The 17123-nt window shown below is 44.7% G+C and overlaps 1 protein-coding gene across 4 annotated transcripts in view; it reads left to right on the plus strand.

Moving 5' to 3' along the window:
• Positions 1 to 17123, plus strand: part of ANKRD6 (ankyrin repeat domain 6) — a 184455-nt gene that overhangs the window by 99507 nt on the left and 67825 nt on the right. For all 4 annotated transcript variants that reach the window (XM_034991400.1, XM_034991401.1, XM_034991402.1 and 1 more), the window contains exon 2: positions 16247 to 16514. In XM_034991400.1, the coding sequence (XP_034847291.1) occupies positions 16395 to 16514 (120 nt within the window). In that variant the 5' untranslated portion in view covers positions 16247 to 16394. The remainder of the gene's footprint in view (positions 1 to 16246; positions 16515 to 17123) is intronic.

Below are 17123 nucleotides of genomic sequence, written 5' to 3' on the forward strand. Positions count from 1 at the left end.
AAAAGATATGCATGTAAGAATGTTCATAGCCACACTGTTTTCAGTACACAAAATATAAAACCACCCCAAAGCCCATCAATAGAAGAATGGATAAATGAATTGTGGAATATTCATACAATGGAACACTACATAGCCATGCGAATGATTGGAGTAGAACTATAAGCAACAGTATGAATGAATTTCACAAATAAAATGTGGAATGAAAGAAATCAGGCAGAAAAGGATACATGGATACATCCTATTTGAGTCCATTAAAAAAATTTCAAAAATAGGCAAAATTGATCCATGATGTTAAAAATGAGGAGAGTGGTTACTCTTGGGGGTGAAGGTAGAATTAGACGTGCGTGAGGGGGGTTTCTGGGATACTGGTGATCTGTTTTGTTGACCAAGGTGCTAGTTACACAGGTCTGTTCTGTTTCTGAAAGTTCAGCACACTATACACTTATTTGTACACTTCTCTGTATATTTTAAATTTTAAAAAGAAAGAATGGCTATATACACATACACATATGTATTACAGGCATCCCTGTAATACATATATTCTATCAAGGAATCCCTGCATTAATTTAACAAAGCCCCGGGTTCCTGTGTGGCTCAGTCGGTTGGGTATCTGCCTTCAACTCAGGTCATGATCCCAGGGTCCTGGAACTGAGCCCCACGTCATCGGGCTCCCTGCTCAGCGGGGAGCCTGCTTCTCCCTCTCCCTCTGCTGTTCCCCCCTGCTTGTGCTTTCTCTCTCTCTCTCTGTCAAATGAATAAATAAAACCTTAAAAAAAAAAAAAAATCCCCCAGGGAGCAGAGATTCAGCTGGGTGGAACATTTCTAGTTTGGGGAGGGGTGGGGATTGGAAGGGATTGCATTTTAGTGTGCTCCCCTCCACCCCCTTCTTCTTGTCAGTAGCTGCATCCTCCCTCTGGTTTGCTAATTGTCTTTTCATGTTGTCCTTCCTCCAGCATTCCTCCCCTTTCTCCTTCTTTTTTCTCTTTTGCCCTCTTCCCACCATGCTCTTTGTTTGGACATTGGGCTAGCTATAAATGACCATCAAAGAGGCGATCTGCCCAGAGGCAGAAAACACATGGAACTGTCCTTGCCCAGGGTTTGGGGAGGAACCCCCTCCCCCACAGAGAAAGGCTGGAGGGGGTCTAGATTCTTCCCAAGGACTGAGTCCCAAAGAAGATAGATGGAAGCTTGGGAATGAAAGCTTCACTTATCATAGCGAATCCAGACACACCCTTTGCTGAAGAGAATCACAGCCTCATTCCGTGAGAAAACCATCAGAAGATGGAGGGCACAGGCTTCACCTGGGACTTTACACAGAGGATCTCCTGCTTTGTAATTTCTCAGGTTGACCCTGTTCCTGAAGACTGCTGAAGCTCAACTAATTAAATATATTTTCATTGTGGAAATAATTTGACTATGATAATAATGAGAAATTCCTGAGAGACCTAATTATTTTAAGATTGTTTAAAACTCTTGGGGATAAATATCTCTGGTGCTAATTTGGGCATATAATAAGCAATTCAAGGTCGGTGTCATTTCTGTTCCTGCAGCCTTCACTATAGGAACCTCTTCTCCTTGTAAAGATGTGGTAGAATTTTAATTTCAAATAATGCACTATAACTGATGCTGATGACAACTGCATGTGTTTGTCATGTGATATAATTATTAGCAAAAGAATTTGGATCAAATTTGCTTATGGTTAATCTATGACTGAAACTTAAAATATGAACAATAACCAGTTTGAGAGAAAGTCTGAGCTGGGAAATAACCATGGGTAGAGAGAGGCTGAATGTGAGAAGAGCTGACTTCTGGCTGAGCATTCCTCTGAAGCTTGCCCTCCACCTAATAAATAGGTCCTCACCTTCCTGGGATGCAGAGTCTGCCAGGTCAGGGTCCATCTTTCCAAGCATGCACATGTCTGATTGTCGGTATTTGATGGCCTGAGTATGGGGAGAGGCTGCAGAGCCTCCCTGGTGGCCAGCTCTACTTGAAGTCCTAATTCCCCTCCTCCAGGGACACTTGATCCCAGCAAAGTTCTGTGCTGAAGCCAAATGCTGTGTCATGCTGTGTTTTGAGTAAGGCCAAGGGACCAAGCTCTCCCTGGGGCAGCCCTTGGGAACTATAAAGAAAAGATGGAAGGATTAAATGATGGGAAGGATTTGGAAATCTAATTGAAGAATTTAGCTTCTGGTTGACTTTATACATGTGCATGTGCACAATTAATATTTCCTGAGTGCTGGGCAACCCCTTTGGGTCCCCTCCCTCCTTGGGAGCTTTGTACTATCACTTTGCTATTACTTTGCTATCGCTTAATAACCCTTGCTTCACTGCCCCCCCACCCCCCAATTTTCTTTTTCCTGAGTGCTTACTCTGTGCCAGGTGCTATGCTTGTCATCTACACCCACAGGTAATTCTTTTAGCTGCCTGATGAAGCCAGTAGCTACCACTATTATCCCCATTTTACAGATGAGGACATTAAAGCCCAAGAAAGTTATATAACTTGCCCAAAGTCATGAAGCACACTCTGTGGGTGGAGTGTTTAAATAATCTTCTCCCCTTGCTTCTATCTACTTCTCCCTCAACCACTCTTAAAAGGGAATTGAGATGGGAAATCCATGTGTGTATAGTCTTTTGCAAACAGTGGTGTAGAAACAGTTGATGTAGTACCAGCATTTCCAGAACACTGGATGTCTCCTTTTGTAGGTGATGGACAGTATTACTATCAAATCACATCTAACTCAGTCATGCTTGCTGAAAGTTGCAGATTTTGAAAGAGCTATTGCAGAAAGTCATGTGGATTAGGGTAAATGGGAGTTGGGAGGGAGGGGTGACATGCATCATAGTCTCTATCATCTCTATCGTAGTAGCAGATGGATATTATGTTAATACTTCATTGACAGAACAATTGATCAAAATGGAATCACTCCTCTGAAAACTGGGTCCAGCAGACTTAAAAACAATAATTTCTGGAAGACCACAGAGCAGACTTTGATAAGGAGAAGCAATCTGTGTGTGTGAGTGGTCTCCTGCAAGGGTCATGGCCTTGCCAACTGGGAGACCTCCTCCAGCTTTGAGAGAAGCTTTGAGAGAAAGCCTTTGAGGAAGGCCTCTGTTCCCTGAGGGACATAGTAGGGAAAAAAATGCTGAAATTATAGTGGCAAGTCACTGTGAGTAGACACTTGGGATTTTTACTTCTGAGTAGACACTCATGTTAATCTCAGACTTCCTTTTACCATATTGGAAAGTATGTCTGCAGAGTTGCATTCACTTAGTTCTTGGCTGGCAGAGCAACTTTATGACTGGGGTATGTGTATGCACGTGCGTGCGTGTGTGAGTAATGTGGTTCAGAATTGGGAACTGAAAATCTAACATGGCTGTCTTTCAGTTCAGCAGTGTTTCCTGCAGGTCAACCGCTGAGTACTCAGCCTGAGTTGGCGGCCAGCTGGAGAGACCCCAGTGAGGGTGGCTCTCCACCCTCCAGTTCATTATCAAGTGCTTCCCTACTGTACCGTCTCCTTCCTGAAAGAATGAGTAAAGAACGTTCTGTTGGAATATGTAGTCAGTAGACACTTAGCCCCTGGAACCTGACTGTCCCTGAGACAGTAGCGAAGGATCCCTTGGTTACAACAGCATCACAAGTGTTGAAGTGACATAGTAGAGTCCTGGCTCTTGGCCATGCAAGTGTGGGTGAGTGACTTTGAAAAGGAAGCACAGCTTGTGATTGTAAGTGACCCCTGACAGGTAATTGACAAAGAGTTATTGAACATCCATTATGTATAAGGCATTTGTGTGACTTTCCTGTGGCTACTGTAACAAATCACCATAAACTCGATGGCCTAAAACAATAGGAAGTTATTCTCTCACATTCTGGAGGCCAGAAGCCTGAAATCAAGGTGTCAGCTGGGCTGTACTCCCTGTGGGGGCTCTTGGGGATAATTCTTTCTTTCCTCATCTGTCCTCTGATGGGTCCAGGTGGCATGTGGCCTCATCACTCTAATCTCTGCCTCTGGGGTCACACGCCCTCCTCTTCTTCTGTCTTAAAACTCCCTCTGTTCCTCTTCTAAGGATTCACATGCTTGCATTTAGGACCCACCCAGATAATCCAGGATAACCAGCTGGTCTCAGGATCCTTAACATAATATATCTTTCGTCATATAATTTAACACTCAGGCTCTGGGGGTTGGGACATGGACATACCTTTTTGGGGACCACCATTCAACTGATTTATTTGGACCCATGGAAAAATAAGAGCATTGACTTGCTCATAGGAGTCTATGATCCAGTTGTATAAGCATAGATATGTTTATTCAGCAAGTATGTATTCTCATAAGCCATATACCAGGCTGTGTGCTTGCATTGGATTTACAGAAAGGAATGAGACATAGCCCCTGTACTAGAGAAGCTGAGTCTGAGAGCAAAGACATTGTAAACAAGGGTAACCCCAAAGAATTTCAGTCTCTTGTGGTCTAGTATTTGTATGGACATCTTCAAATAATCACAATCCAAGGACCAAAAGTAATTTTTTAATAAGTAGTAATCTTTACTTGTTGCTCTTAAAAAATTAAAGGAAACTCAGTTCACAAACTCTCAGTAACAATTTTCATATCCCCTTTCCCCGCCCTAATTCTCTCACATTCCACAATGTTTAGAAGCCTGTTGTTTACCAGCAGCCTCCAGAAATTCTTATTCCGTCCTGCATTTGGCATGGCACTACTTGCTCACTCTCCCAGCTCTTTGTTATACAGACTAGCTTGGCCTCCCTTGGCAAGTCAACCTTTTCCTTTCCTTTCTCTGCTGACTGTCCTTTAATTCTGCATCCTAGAGCCCAGGAGCCTCTCTGGGACAGTGTCCTTAGAAGAGCTGCTAAATGGAGAAGGCTTTTTAATTGGAAGGGAGGAGGAGAGGCCAAGAATACTGACATCACACAATTGCAGTCCAGTTTGGTAAATACTTACAGAGAGATTTAAAAGTTACATTATTTGGGGGCGCCTGGGTGGCTCAGTTGGTTAAGCGACTGCCTTCGGCTCAGGTCATGATCCTGGAGTCCCTGGATTGAGTCCCGCATCAGGCTCCCTGCTCGGCAGGGAGTCTGCTTCTCCCTCTGACCCTCCTCCCTCTCATGCTCTCTGTCTCTCATTCTCTCTGTCTCAAATAAATAAATAAAATCTTTAAAAAAAAAAAGTTACATTATTTTGTATCAGCCTCATTCCATGATTGCAGCAACCCAATGCGTAAAAACTTATTCTTCCTATTTTATACGCGAGGAAATGAACCTAGATTTATTAAATACATTGCCCAACACAAGTAGTCAAGCTGGGATTTGAGCTCAGGGCCCTTGGGATTTGGGCCTTAGGAACCTGGAGGGTGGAGTAGCATTGGAGGAATCATCTGAGAGGACACTTTGAATCAGGTTTGAAGGATGAGAAGGAGTTTGGAAAAGATCTAAAGAGCATTGTAAGCTGAAAGGGCAGGGTGGTGCTTTTAAGGTTGTGAGTACCTGTGTGGCGAAGCCAGGGTGCAGAATGGGTGGGTGGGGTGCCAGCAGAGCAGGTGGTTGGAAATAGAGGTAAGACCAGGCCATGTGTGGATTTGTGTCTCGCCGGACTTTGTTCTGGGGGAACGTGAGGCACTGAGGGTTATAAGCAAAGGGGAAGCACGATCACATTTGTTGTGAAAAGAGCATTCTGAGAGTGATCACATATATTGAGGTGGGGAGGGGGTGGGGAGGACTTGAGACAGGGAGACTACCATGGGAGGCAGCTTCTGCACTTGAACTTCTGTCCTGTGACTAGCAGTCTCCATAGCCCCCATATGATCTGGTCATAAAAGGCTCTTTGACTAGAAGCACAGAGGATGAGAGGTCCATAGACAAAGGCAAAATAATTGGCACCGAAGACATAAGTGCCACAACCTAGCAGACTATTGCTTGACAGATAGACAGAGTTAATGACCCTCCTGCATTGCAGCTCATCTGTCTGTACTCCATCTTTGCCATCTTGAAACAAACTGGAGGAGAAGTTTCTCATTACTCTCCTTCCTCTAACACTGACACATCAGAAGGGGGAACTTCTCTCTTACTGGCACAGTGATCTTCTAAGGCCCAGTCAGAGGAGAGAGAATTAACACTGTTGGCTCAATGGCTCTATCTTTCCTGAGGGTCAAGTTTAATAAATCCCTAACAACTATCTGGACAGGTTATATTGACTTCTACAAAGTTATCTTTTATTGCATTTTGAGCCAAAGAGCACTCACTGTCAGAATCCTGAACATTAGTCTGGCCTAGTTTTCCCTTGGTAAAAACTCATCTGCAGCAGCAGATTCCCTTACACAAGCTGAAAACTACTTCACCTTTCTTATCCCAATTTCCAAGTTTAGATAATCACAAGCAGAATTTCAGGAAACATCATTAGCATCTAGTTGGAGACCACTGCAATAGTTCAGGTAAGAAATGATGATATCCTGAATGAAAGCAGTGGCCATGCAGCTAGAGAAGAGAGAACAGGACAAGGAACATTTAAGTACCAACCACACAGCTGTGCTTATATTTACTGAGCACTTTCTATGTGCCAGACATTGTATAGTGTGTGTATTATCTCATTTCATCTTTGCAACAACCCAATAAGGTAAGAACTGTTACTCTATTTTACACATGAGAACACAGGCTCAGAGTCATTAGAAACTTGCCCAAAGTAGGTGGCAGAGCCGGGATTTGAGCCCCAGGAATCTGATCTCAAAACTCATTTTTTTTTTATTCTTATGTTAATCCCCATACATTACATCATTAGTTTTAGATGAAGTGTTCCATGATTCATTGTTTGTGCATAACACCCAGTGCTCCATGCAGAATGTGCCCTCCTCAATACCCACCACCAGGCTAACCCATCCTCCCACCCCCCTCCCCTCTAGAACCCTGTTTGTTTTCAAAACTCATTTTTTTAAAGATTTATTTATTTGTTAGAGAGAGCATGCGAGCACAAGCAAGAGGGGCAGAAGGAGAGGGAGAGGGAATCCCAAGCCGACTCCACACTGAGCATGGAGCCAGATGCAGGGCTTGATCTCACGACCCTGAGATCATGTCCTGAGCTGAAACCAAGAGTCAGTCCCTTAACCGACTGCACCGCCCAGGCACCCCTCAAAACTCTCATTTTTAATCTCTGTGTATTACTGTCTCAAATCAGGAGGATTTGGTAATTTATGGAATGTGGGGGTGGGGGAAGGAGAATCAGAGAATTGGGAGGAGTGTTCCAGATTAGGGAAATAGGCAGATAGATGAAAGGTGGAGCCGCTCCCCAAAATGGGGACATAGGAAAAGGAATGGGTTTCAAAGAAGGATTATGATTTGGTTGTGAACATGTTGATAGGGGACATCCAAGTACGATATCTTTAAATGGTCGGGTGCTTAAAATATGGAGCTTCAGAGAAAGTGATTGAGGCTAAAGAAGTCTGTATCTAGGCAGCAGAGGGGCATGTGAGCAGCAGCAGCGGGGGATGGGGAGGTGGGTAACAGATTTTCTAGAGAAGAAGATGAGCGGAGAAGGCAGTCAGGGATAGAATCTCAGGCACCTGCAACATTTAAGGGACCAGTGAATGAAGAGCCCTTGAATGAGAAAAAGAAACAGTTCAAGGGATGATAGGAGAATGAGGAGAGACTGGGCCACAGAAACCAGAGGAGAAGGAAGTGTGATGAAGGAATGGTAGCCGTGCCTAATGCAACAGAGAACTCACATAAGGTAAGAATTGGAAGTTACCACTGCATTTGGCAATTAGGTCAATGTAAAATCGGCTGGTGGGAATGCAAAATATTATAGCCATTTTGGAAGACGATATAGCAGTTTCTTGCAAAGCTAAACATTTTCCTAACATATGATTTAGCAGTGGTATTCCTTAGTATTTAACCAAATGAGATAAAAAAGTATGACACACAAAAACCTGCACATGAATGTTTATAGCAGCTTTATTCATAATTGCTAAAACTTGGAAGCAATGAAGATATCCTTTGATAGGTGAATGGATAAACAAACTGTGGTACATCTGTAGAATGGAATATTATTTAGTGATAACAAAAATGAGCTATCAAGCCATGAAAAGACATGGAGGAATCTTAAATGCATATTACTAAGTCAAAGAAGCCAACTGAAAAGGTTATATACTGTATGATTCCAACTACATGACATTCTGGGAAAGGCAAAACTATAAAGATAGTATTAAGTCCAGTGGTTGCCAGGAGTTGGGGGGGGGGGGGAGGGATAAATAGGTGGAGCACTAGGCCTGTGAAACTATTCTGTGTGATGGTATAATCGTGCATACACCTCATTATACATTTGTCCAAACCCACAGAACTATACAACACAAAGAAGGAACCCTAATGTAAACCATGGACTTTAGTTAATAATAATGTATCAATATTGACTCATCAGTTGTAACAAATTTTCCACACCAATGCAAAATGTTAATAATAGGGGAAACTGGCAGGGGGTGGGGGGGGGTACGTGGAAACCCTTTGTATTTTCTGCTCAGTTTTCTGTAAATCTAAAACTGATCTAAAAAATAAGATCTATTGATTAAAATAAAAAGAAAGGAGGAAAGAGGAAAGGAAGGGGATAAAAGAAGAAATATACAAAGGAAGAATGAGAAAGAAAGCCATGTGCATACAGTCTTCAAAGTGTAACATGAACCCATAATTATAATTAATCCAATTCTTGGAAATCTTGAATTCTAAGTTGAGTAAAAATGTGACTAGTTTCTCTTGTGCTTACCGACTTCTAGAGCTCCCCATCACAAATGCAAGATACACCAGTGTCTTTGGCATGATATGAAATTTTTTTCACAGCCCAACTTTGCAACGTGATCTCTGGGTCATCACCCATGTATTGCAAGCTTCAGGTGCAACAGTCTCTTTGCTTGTCTTTCCCACTCATGACATGCACTTCCAGACTATGCCTTTTTGCTCTTGCTGTTTCTTCTGCCTATTTCCTCTCCCTTTCTCTAGCTAACAAAATCCTACACATCCTCCACCACTCATCCCACACCTACCCTTCTCTGTGAGAACTTTGCTGATTCCTTTCACTCCTACCACACTAAGCAAGAAAACTCCCTCTCCAGGTTTCTGTCTTTCTTTGTGCCCATCTCTTCAATAAATGCATAGTACAGTACAACATCAACAACAAACAGCTTAATGGGAAAACTGGGGGGCAGGAAGAAGCCTGATCAAAGCAGATTTAAGAAGTGGATGGAAGAAATGTATCCATGGAAGGTAGATTATTGTGTGGGGATTGGTTTTTTATTATAATTTGGCATTGTTTGTTTTGGTTTGTCTTTAGCATTTGTGGTTTTACCCAACAGGGATTGAGGGTAGTGAAAAGAAAATTCTTGAGTGGCTGTGGTGCTGTCCAATGCTTGCGGTGCTGACGTATGTGCAGCACTGGGTAGGGTCTGTCTCCAGATTGGTAATTCTTCTCCCCAGAGCCGTGGTCCTCTATTTTGGGGAGGGAGGGAGAGAGGAGAATGACTACATCCATTTATTATCTCATGGAGGTTCAGGAGCCATAGCCTGCCTCATCTGTGGGGGAAGGAGAAAAAGGTTTGCCAACTTGGTAGACATTTCCACTTTTTCTCATGAGATCCACAGGCTTCTGAAGACGAGTTAATGACTAGAAAAAGCAATTAGTTTTTAGTTTTTCTATCATCCACTTAACAGACATTAAAGGCTAACTATATTCCAGGAACCAAGCCAGGCACTGGAATACAAGATAACCAAAACAGTGTTCCTGTCCTCAAGGAGTTTAGTCTAAGCAGGAAAATCAACCTTGAGCCCATGCCAGCCATTACACGTGAGGGGAGCTGTCTTAGTTCAGGCTGCCAGGACAAGATACCATAGATTGAGTGGCTTAAGTAATAGAAATTTATTTTCTCATGGTTCTCAAGGTTGGAAGTCCAAGATCAAGGTCCAGCAGGGTTTGGTTTTCAGTAAGGACTTTCTTCCTGGCTTGCAGGCGGCCAGTTTCTTGCTATGTCTTCATATGGCCTTTCCTCTGAGAATGGGCGTGGTGGGGGGGGGGCAGATAGGAGCATGATTAGAGAGAGTAGGGGGAGGGACTTTCTTTGATGTCTCTCCTATAAAAACACTAATCCTATCAGATCAGGGCCCCACCCTTATGACCTCACTTTATCTTATTTACCTCCTAAAGGCACTATTTCCAAGTAGTCACACTGAGGATCAGGGCCTCAACGTATGAATTTGGGGGAGGGGAACACAACTCAGCCCTTGACAGGAGCTTATAGAAAACTGTAAGAGCACAGATGAGGGCATGATCGCTTTGTCTAGGGAAAGAAGGCTCAGCGATGACTTGGTGTGGATTTTGAGCACGTGGGTATCAGTATATGTGATTTTGGTAGCCCCAGTTTGGAGGCTCTGGTGATCTAGCAGTGCTGGGCAGTCAACAAGTAACTATTGTCCCATGTAAAAAGAAGAGGTCTCTATACCACAGGCTTTCTGTCAATGATAACTTTATTCAATGATATTCTTAGGCTTCTGATACTATTTTTATATGTGTTAGCAGCTTTTCTTGATGGTAGAGTATGTCACAGGTTTCCAGATGTCACTCAGCCTTTGCTGCAACAGCCTCTGTATGCCTCCTGCAGAGGGGATTATTTCAACGATTCAGTAACTGTCAGATTCAGAAGTACTGTATACTTCACATGGCTCCAGAAATAAGCATACGTGTTCCTTTGCTATAGTGAGGTGTGTAAAATGAGTCATGGGCTTGCTCAAAAGGGTGTTCTGCCCCTGTTGTCCCTGTGTTTTGCACATAGCATTTGGGCACCCCAGGCTTTGTGAACAGCCAGGGCTGTACTGTCCCCATTGATAATATTATATGGGGTACTATTCTCAGAAAAAGGAAATGTCCCAGAAGTTTTGAGAAAAGTAACCACTCCTTTCTTTATAGTTGTCACATTCGGTTTACATTTCTCATTTGGCACCTGGCCTTAGGGGCTTCATTAAGACCTATCAGGGCCAGTTTCTTTAAGGTAGGGAGAGAGTCACATTGCTCCCTGTTCTAACCCCACTTGGGAGTCCATGATGGCAGTATCCCAGCAGTGATCACTTTTGGATAAACCAGTACGATTGTTGTGTATTGAAAATAAGCTTCTCGGGGCACCTGGGTGGCTCAGTCGTTAAGCGTCTGCCTTCAGCTCAGGTCATGATCCCAGAGTCCTGGGACTGAGCCCCGCATCAGGCTCCCTGCTCAGTGGGAAACCTGCTTCTTCCTCTCCCACTCCCCCTACTTGTGTTCCCTCTCTCGCTGTGTCTCTCTCTGTCAAATAAATAAAATCTTAAAAAAAAAAAAAAACTTATCATTCTACTGGCACTTTGTCTGCCCAGTGGAATTCAGTCTCTGTAATGCATTGCCCTGAGTCTGGCTATTCTCCCCTTGGTATAAGCCAAATAATAGCCAAATCAGAATCCCAGCCTATTGCCCATAAGAGCTGCTACCCTCAAGGAAATGGGGGCAAGGCCTTGAGCAGGGAGGGTGCTTGGAGGGTTTGCATTGAAAGTAATGTTCCCATCTTCAGGACCAACAATTCTGGCTTTCAAAATAAGGAAAAAGTGGTAATATGGCTCAAGTCAAAATGAAAACCCTCTTCCTTTCTGTGACCGCTCTAGTTGGGGAGTTAGTTTTCTGTTGCTTCAACAAGTGGTCTGGAGGACACTCCTGTGATGGTTAGGGCCATTGACAGCACTTGATTAAAACTTGACAGCTTTTCTCCCTATCTCCTCCCTCCCCCCTCCCCACTGAGACTCTGTTTAGAGGAGCATTTGTGAGACAAACTGGGCTTACAAACATTGAAACAGCTGCTCTCCCAGCCCCTTGACTCCTGTACTGCTGCAGTCACGGTGCTGGAACTCTCTGCCGAGGAGGGTGGAGTGTCTGGATCTCTGCTGTTCCCTGTTAACATAAAGGCAATTCTTTACAGGTTTTGACCCTGCCTGCATTCTCCCTCCCTTACAACATGCACATTCATCTCTTTTCGTGGTATTACTGCTGCCAGAATGCAAACTTCATCTCTCTGTCATCTGAGCATCATTCAAAAGCATTCCGCCCATTTGTGAATTATTCCCTGACTCTTGATAGGGCAGTGTTATAGGTCCTCTGCCGGCAGAAGGGAGTTCGACAAGACCTGAAGACCCAAGACTTTCAGAAGCTGTGACAAGCAGACTAGGAAGCCACAAGACATTGTGAGCTGAGTGGATGTCTTAATAAGCTTTTAGATGTGATTTGGCCAGAGTTGGCAGAGGAAGCTCAAGGGAAAAAGGCGAGTAAATTGTTGCAGACCCACTGGGCGTGACAACCCTAGGAAGCTAATGATCTCTCCAGGAAGGAATTGACAGCAATTATCCAGCAACAGAACACCATGTAGAATGGGGAGGACAGACTCCCAGATGTGAGTACAATCTCTCTTCACTACAGGGTTTTGAGCAGTAGGAGCAAAGCGAGTTATTGTAATTGATGGTGCTCCCTAACCACTGGTTCTGGGTGCCTGTGGACTGTCTCTGGGTGGGCTGTGCATAAGGTCCTGGCTGGGACTTTTGTTTGCCAGGTCTCTTCTAGAATATTTTGTCTGTCAGGAAACTGAATGTAGTGGTTTGGGGATATTGGTACCAGGAGACTTTGTTGTAAATCCTCAGGAAAACAGCAAGAGCAAACCTCATAGACCTTTTGCTATAAAAAGAAAACAGATTGCATCACAGACCAAGCAGCTGTGTGGCCCTCTGGCATTCGTGATGAGAGAAAAAAAGCATTGGCAAATTGGAATGCAGTGAAAATGGGGCAGTGGGCTAGGAGAAAGGAGGGAAATCTTTCTTAGGAAGCTAAATACTTTCTGGATTCAGGAAGCTCATTGAATATTTATGATCATGGATTTATTTCATTTCTGCTTAAAGAACTGGCAGCATGTTTGCATTTAATGTTTTTCTCTGGAGCCCTGTGAAAGTGAGCATTGTGACAAAGAGGGATGTGATTGATAGATGTGGGGCAGAAAAAATTCCTCACCGCCAGCCGTGGGAAGTGTCTTGAATGATAGCTGATCTATTTGGAAGAGGAGGCTCAGATTTAATGAGGGAATGGGGCTGCTACAGCCTGGGGACCCAATAGGTTGGCAGTGGAATTTAACTCGTTGATTGCAAACTGGCTGCCACCTCTTTATTCCTCTCCCTCCCCCACTTCTTGTTGGGGGTCCTCTATCCCCCTTATTTCTCTCCCTCAGCCTGCCTCCACCTGGCCCAATTTGTTAGTTCAGAGGTGTCAGACAAGAAGCTGAGTATCCCCTTATTCAAAAAGGATGGAGGTGTAGAAAGGAAGCCAAAAGGAAGACTCAGCCACTTTGATCTCTTCCCACCACCCTGTGTGTAAATGCAACTGTAGGTGAATGCTGGAGGTCCTACCAGCGAGCCTATTACTGGATTTAAATTGAGAATGAACTTGAGATGCCCAAGCACAAAGGGATGATGCTAGCTGCAGACTGGTAACTGGAACCCTAGGATTCTGCTCCTGATTTTGCAAGCAGTTTTCTGTGCAACTCTAGTTGGGGGAAATATCCAAAATCCTATAAGCAACATGTCCTGGAGCTGCCCTGTTCCTCTGGCAGGCTGTGCATTGGCCATGGTGGAGGCGGTCGGGTGGAGTGGGGTGGGGACTGGGGAGCATTTCATTCTTTTTTTTTTTTTTTTAAAGATTTTATTTATTTATTTGAGACAGAGAGAATGAGAGACAGAGAGCATGAGAGGGAGGAGGGTCAGAGGGAGAAGCAGACTCCCTTGCCGAGCAGGGAGCCCGATGCGGGACTCGATCCCGGGACTCCAGGATCATGACCTGAGCTGAAGGCAGTCGCTTAACCAACTGAGCCACCCAGGCGCCCGAGCATTTCATTCTTAAGTAGCTGTAACTGAAAAGCAAAAAAAAATTAAAAATAATTTTTAAAAATTCTGTTTGGCCAATATTTCTCAACTGTAGTATTTTCTATCTTAAAAAAAAAAAAGGAATAGTAATGTGTGCTGGATTTGCAAAGGGCTGTTTACCAAAGGTAATTATGTAAACAAGGCTATCTCAGAAGCCTGCAACCATGGCAATAAGTGTCTAAGAGCTGGGTTTATTGTCTGGGACAGGAGGGGAGTGGCTGTCCATGTACTGTGGGCCTGCTGACCCGCGCATCTGTTGCTGGGGAGACTGGACAGCACTGCTGGTCTGCAGCTCATGACCTCGGCTGATGGGCTGCACTGAGTTTGCAGCAAGGACATCTCTATGTCTATCCCCAGGAGCTAAGCTCTGAAGTAAAATGAGTGAAATTTTAGTCATGATAACAGTATTTGTATGAACTGGGCCATTGTAGTTGAGACATTCAGATGCCCATTACAAGAAAAGTTTGGGTACAGGAAGGTGGCCATTGAGTGCACAAAGATAACAAATGAGTAAATGGAAGAATGTGGTTGTAGAGAGAGAGCATTTAAGAAGCCGCAGCTAATATTATATTTTCCCGACTTTTGGACCTGGAATGCTTTTGCAGTATTGGGGCAAACGGAACAGAAGCTCAGTATTACTGGCTTGAAGTTACCACAGATTATCTGAATAGAGAGACAGTGTATCCAATGTTTACAAAAACAAACCACTCTAAACAGTGGAACGGTCTGGGAAACATAAAGCCCGAACTAGTCTCTCAGTGGGATCCTGGGAATCTCCAGTGGCATTTCCAGCTCTGTTTCTCTGCTTTGAGTCTCAACGTTACCCTTTCATTGGCTCATTCATTCAACCAAGATTTCCGGTGCATCCCAGGGACCTCTGACCATGGCTAACAGAGGAGTCCTCTGCTTTGGAGCATCCCTTCTCCAGATTTGTTGCACTTCCAGTGAGCAGAGCAGGGTGGATTGGTATGGGTTTTTTTTTTTTTAAAGATTTTATTTATTTATCTGACAGAGAGAGACCGCGAGAGAGGGAACACAAGCAGGGGGAGTGGGAGAGGGAGAAGCAGGCTCCCCGCTGAGCAAGGAGCCCGATGCGGGGCTTGATCCCAGGACCTTGGGATCATGACCTGAGCCAAAGGCTGGCGCTTAACGACTGAGCCACCCAGGTGCTCCCCCCCCTTTTTAAAGATTTATTTATTTGAGGGGTGAGGGGCAGAGAGAGAGAGAAGGGAGAGAGAACCTCAAGCAGACTCCCTGCTGTGTGCAGAGCCCAATCGATCCCAGGACCCTGAGATCATGACCTGAGCCGAAATCAAGAGTCGGATGTTTAACCGACTGGGCCACCCAGGCGCCCCGAATCCTTTACTTTTGACATAATTACCAGTGGCTTTGGTTTGCTCTAAAGGTGGCTCAGGGCTACTGATAGGAGTCAGCCTTTAAAATTCTATCCATTTGCCATTGTTGGAAAGAAGAGGTTAAGTTTACTGCTAGTTACTCCCTCCAGACCACTGCTCTGAGTGGGGCTTCGCATCCTAGAGGTGGTTTTAGTAGGCCTTTTATTTCCTGTTAGGCATGGAAGCAACAGAAGCAGCCCCTCCCCATGCAGTTGGCAGCGCGCACTGTCAGTGGTTCTAGCATCCTTGTTGTTCCCAAAGTGGGTTGTTCCGACAATAATTGGAACTGGGAGATGGCCCGGGCCTGTGCCCAGCTCTCCATCTGTCCCAGAACTCAGGAAACTGCGCTGTTTACAGTGAGGCAAGGATGAAGCAAAGCAACTGCAGTAAGTGCTGGGACAAAATCCCAAGGATTTAACCCACTCCTCAGGGTGTCCGTGGGGTGTGATCCACAGGCACCTTCACCTGCCAGCAGAAACAGCGTGTTAGCTGTGGCAGACCCACAAAACATGGTCCAGAGGCCCTTTGAGATCATACGTGGTATAGTTACCTACCAAAGACAGGCCTGGAACCCCCGTGATGTGGATGGGATTATAGCAGGTCTCTGCTACCTAGGATGGAAGTACAGAGCAGACCTCACGGTTTTGGTTATAATCCTCTGGAGAACGTCCCTGAAGCGGGAAGAAGGGAGGGAGATTGGCACATGCTGCAGCCTTCTGTTTCCCAGTTCAGGGGCTTTGGTGTGCAGATTGTGCTTCGTGCTTGTCCTGTCTTTACCCAGCTTCTGTCCCCTGCCATTGAGCCCTCAGCAGATGCCCTGAGATCAGAGAGAAGAGGTGTGGCCCATCCTGTGTGCTGAGTGGTGCTGATGGCAACTTTGTTTTGTAATCCCTAGGTCCTGAAGATGGCATAGTAATAATAGAGGCACCTTCTAAGGATCGGGAGCATCTTGACCCGTGGGTCCCTGCCCGGGCCAGTGGCACCGTGTTGAGCTGAAGGAACTTGTCTACTGCGTTCCTGAAAACCTCTTTCCCTCCTAATTCATGAGCCAGCAGGATGCGGTCGCTGCACTTTCAGAACGCCTTCTCATAGCTGCGTACAAAGGCCAAGCAGAGAATGTGGTTCAGCTCATCAACAAGGGCGCCAAGGTAGCAGTTACCAAGGTAACAAGAAGGGGAAAAAAAAAACGCTTTAGCCATTCCCTGGGAAAAAGCTTACCTCCTAATAACCATTGTCTGAACAACTGTTGTGTTTGGTTTGAAGCTTTCATAGAACTGGCTTCTTTTTTTTTCCAGTGATGACAGTTTGGAGAGAAGGAAGGGGGATTAAAATGCTTTCAGTGCTATCTTTCAAATGGAGTGACTTGTAATTAGCATTTGACAGTCTTTAAAATCACAGTGTGGCTTTTTCTCACCTACTTCTTTAGCTAAATGGGTAAGAGATCTCTCTGGAGAAGTTGGGGTACAAAAACTTATTGGGAAGAATGTTTGTACAATAATCACATTAGACCAGCTTGTGGACAGGGCAGCCCATCCACTGTGCAGAGCCTCACTGGTCCCGTCTGTACAGTGACAGGCTTGGACCAGATGACGGCCACCATCTCTTTGGGCTTTCATTTCATATGGGTCAGTAAAAGTTATGGTAAGCTTTGGAGGACATTGCTTATCCCCCACCAACAGATAATACCATGGGAGACGAGAGAACATACTGGCCAATGGGCAGTTTTGTAGCAAAACGGAGGAAAGTCAGGCTGCAGAGTTAGGTGACAAGTT

The sequence above is a fragment of the Mirounga leonina genome, unplaced genomic scaffold (assembly GCF_011800145.1).
Source record: "Mirounga leonina isolate KUSES-001 unplaced genomic scaffold, KU_Mleo_1.0 Mir_53, whole genome shotgun sequence".
Classification (NCBI taxonomy): Eukaryota; Metazoa; Chordata; class Mammalia; order Carnivora; family Phocidae; genus Mirounga; species Mirounga leonina.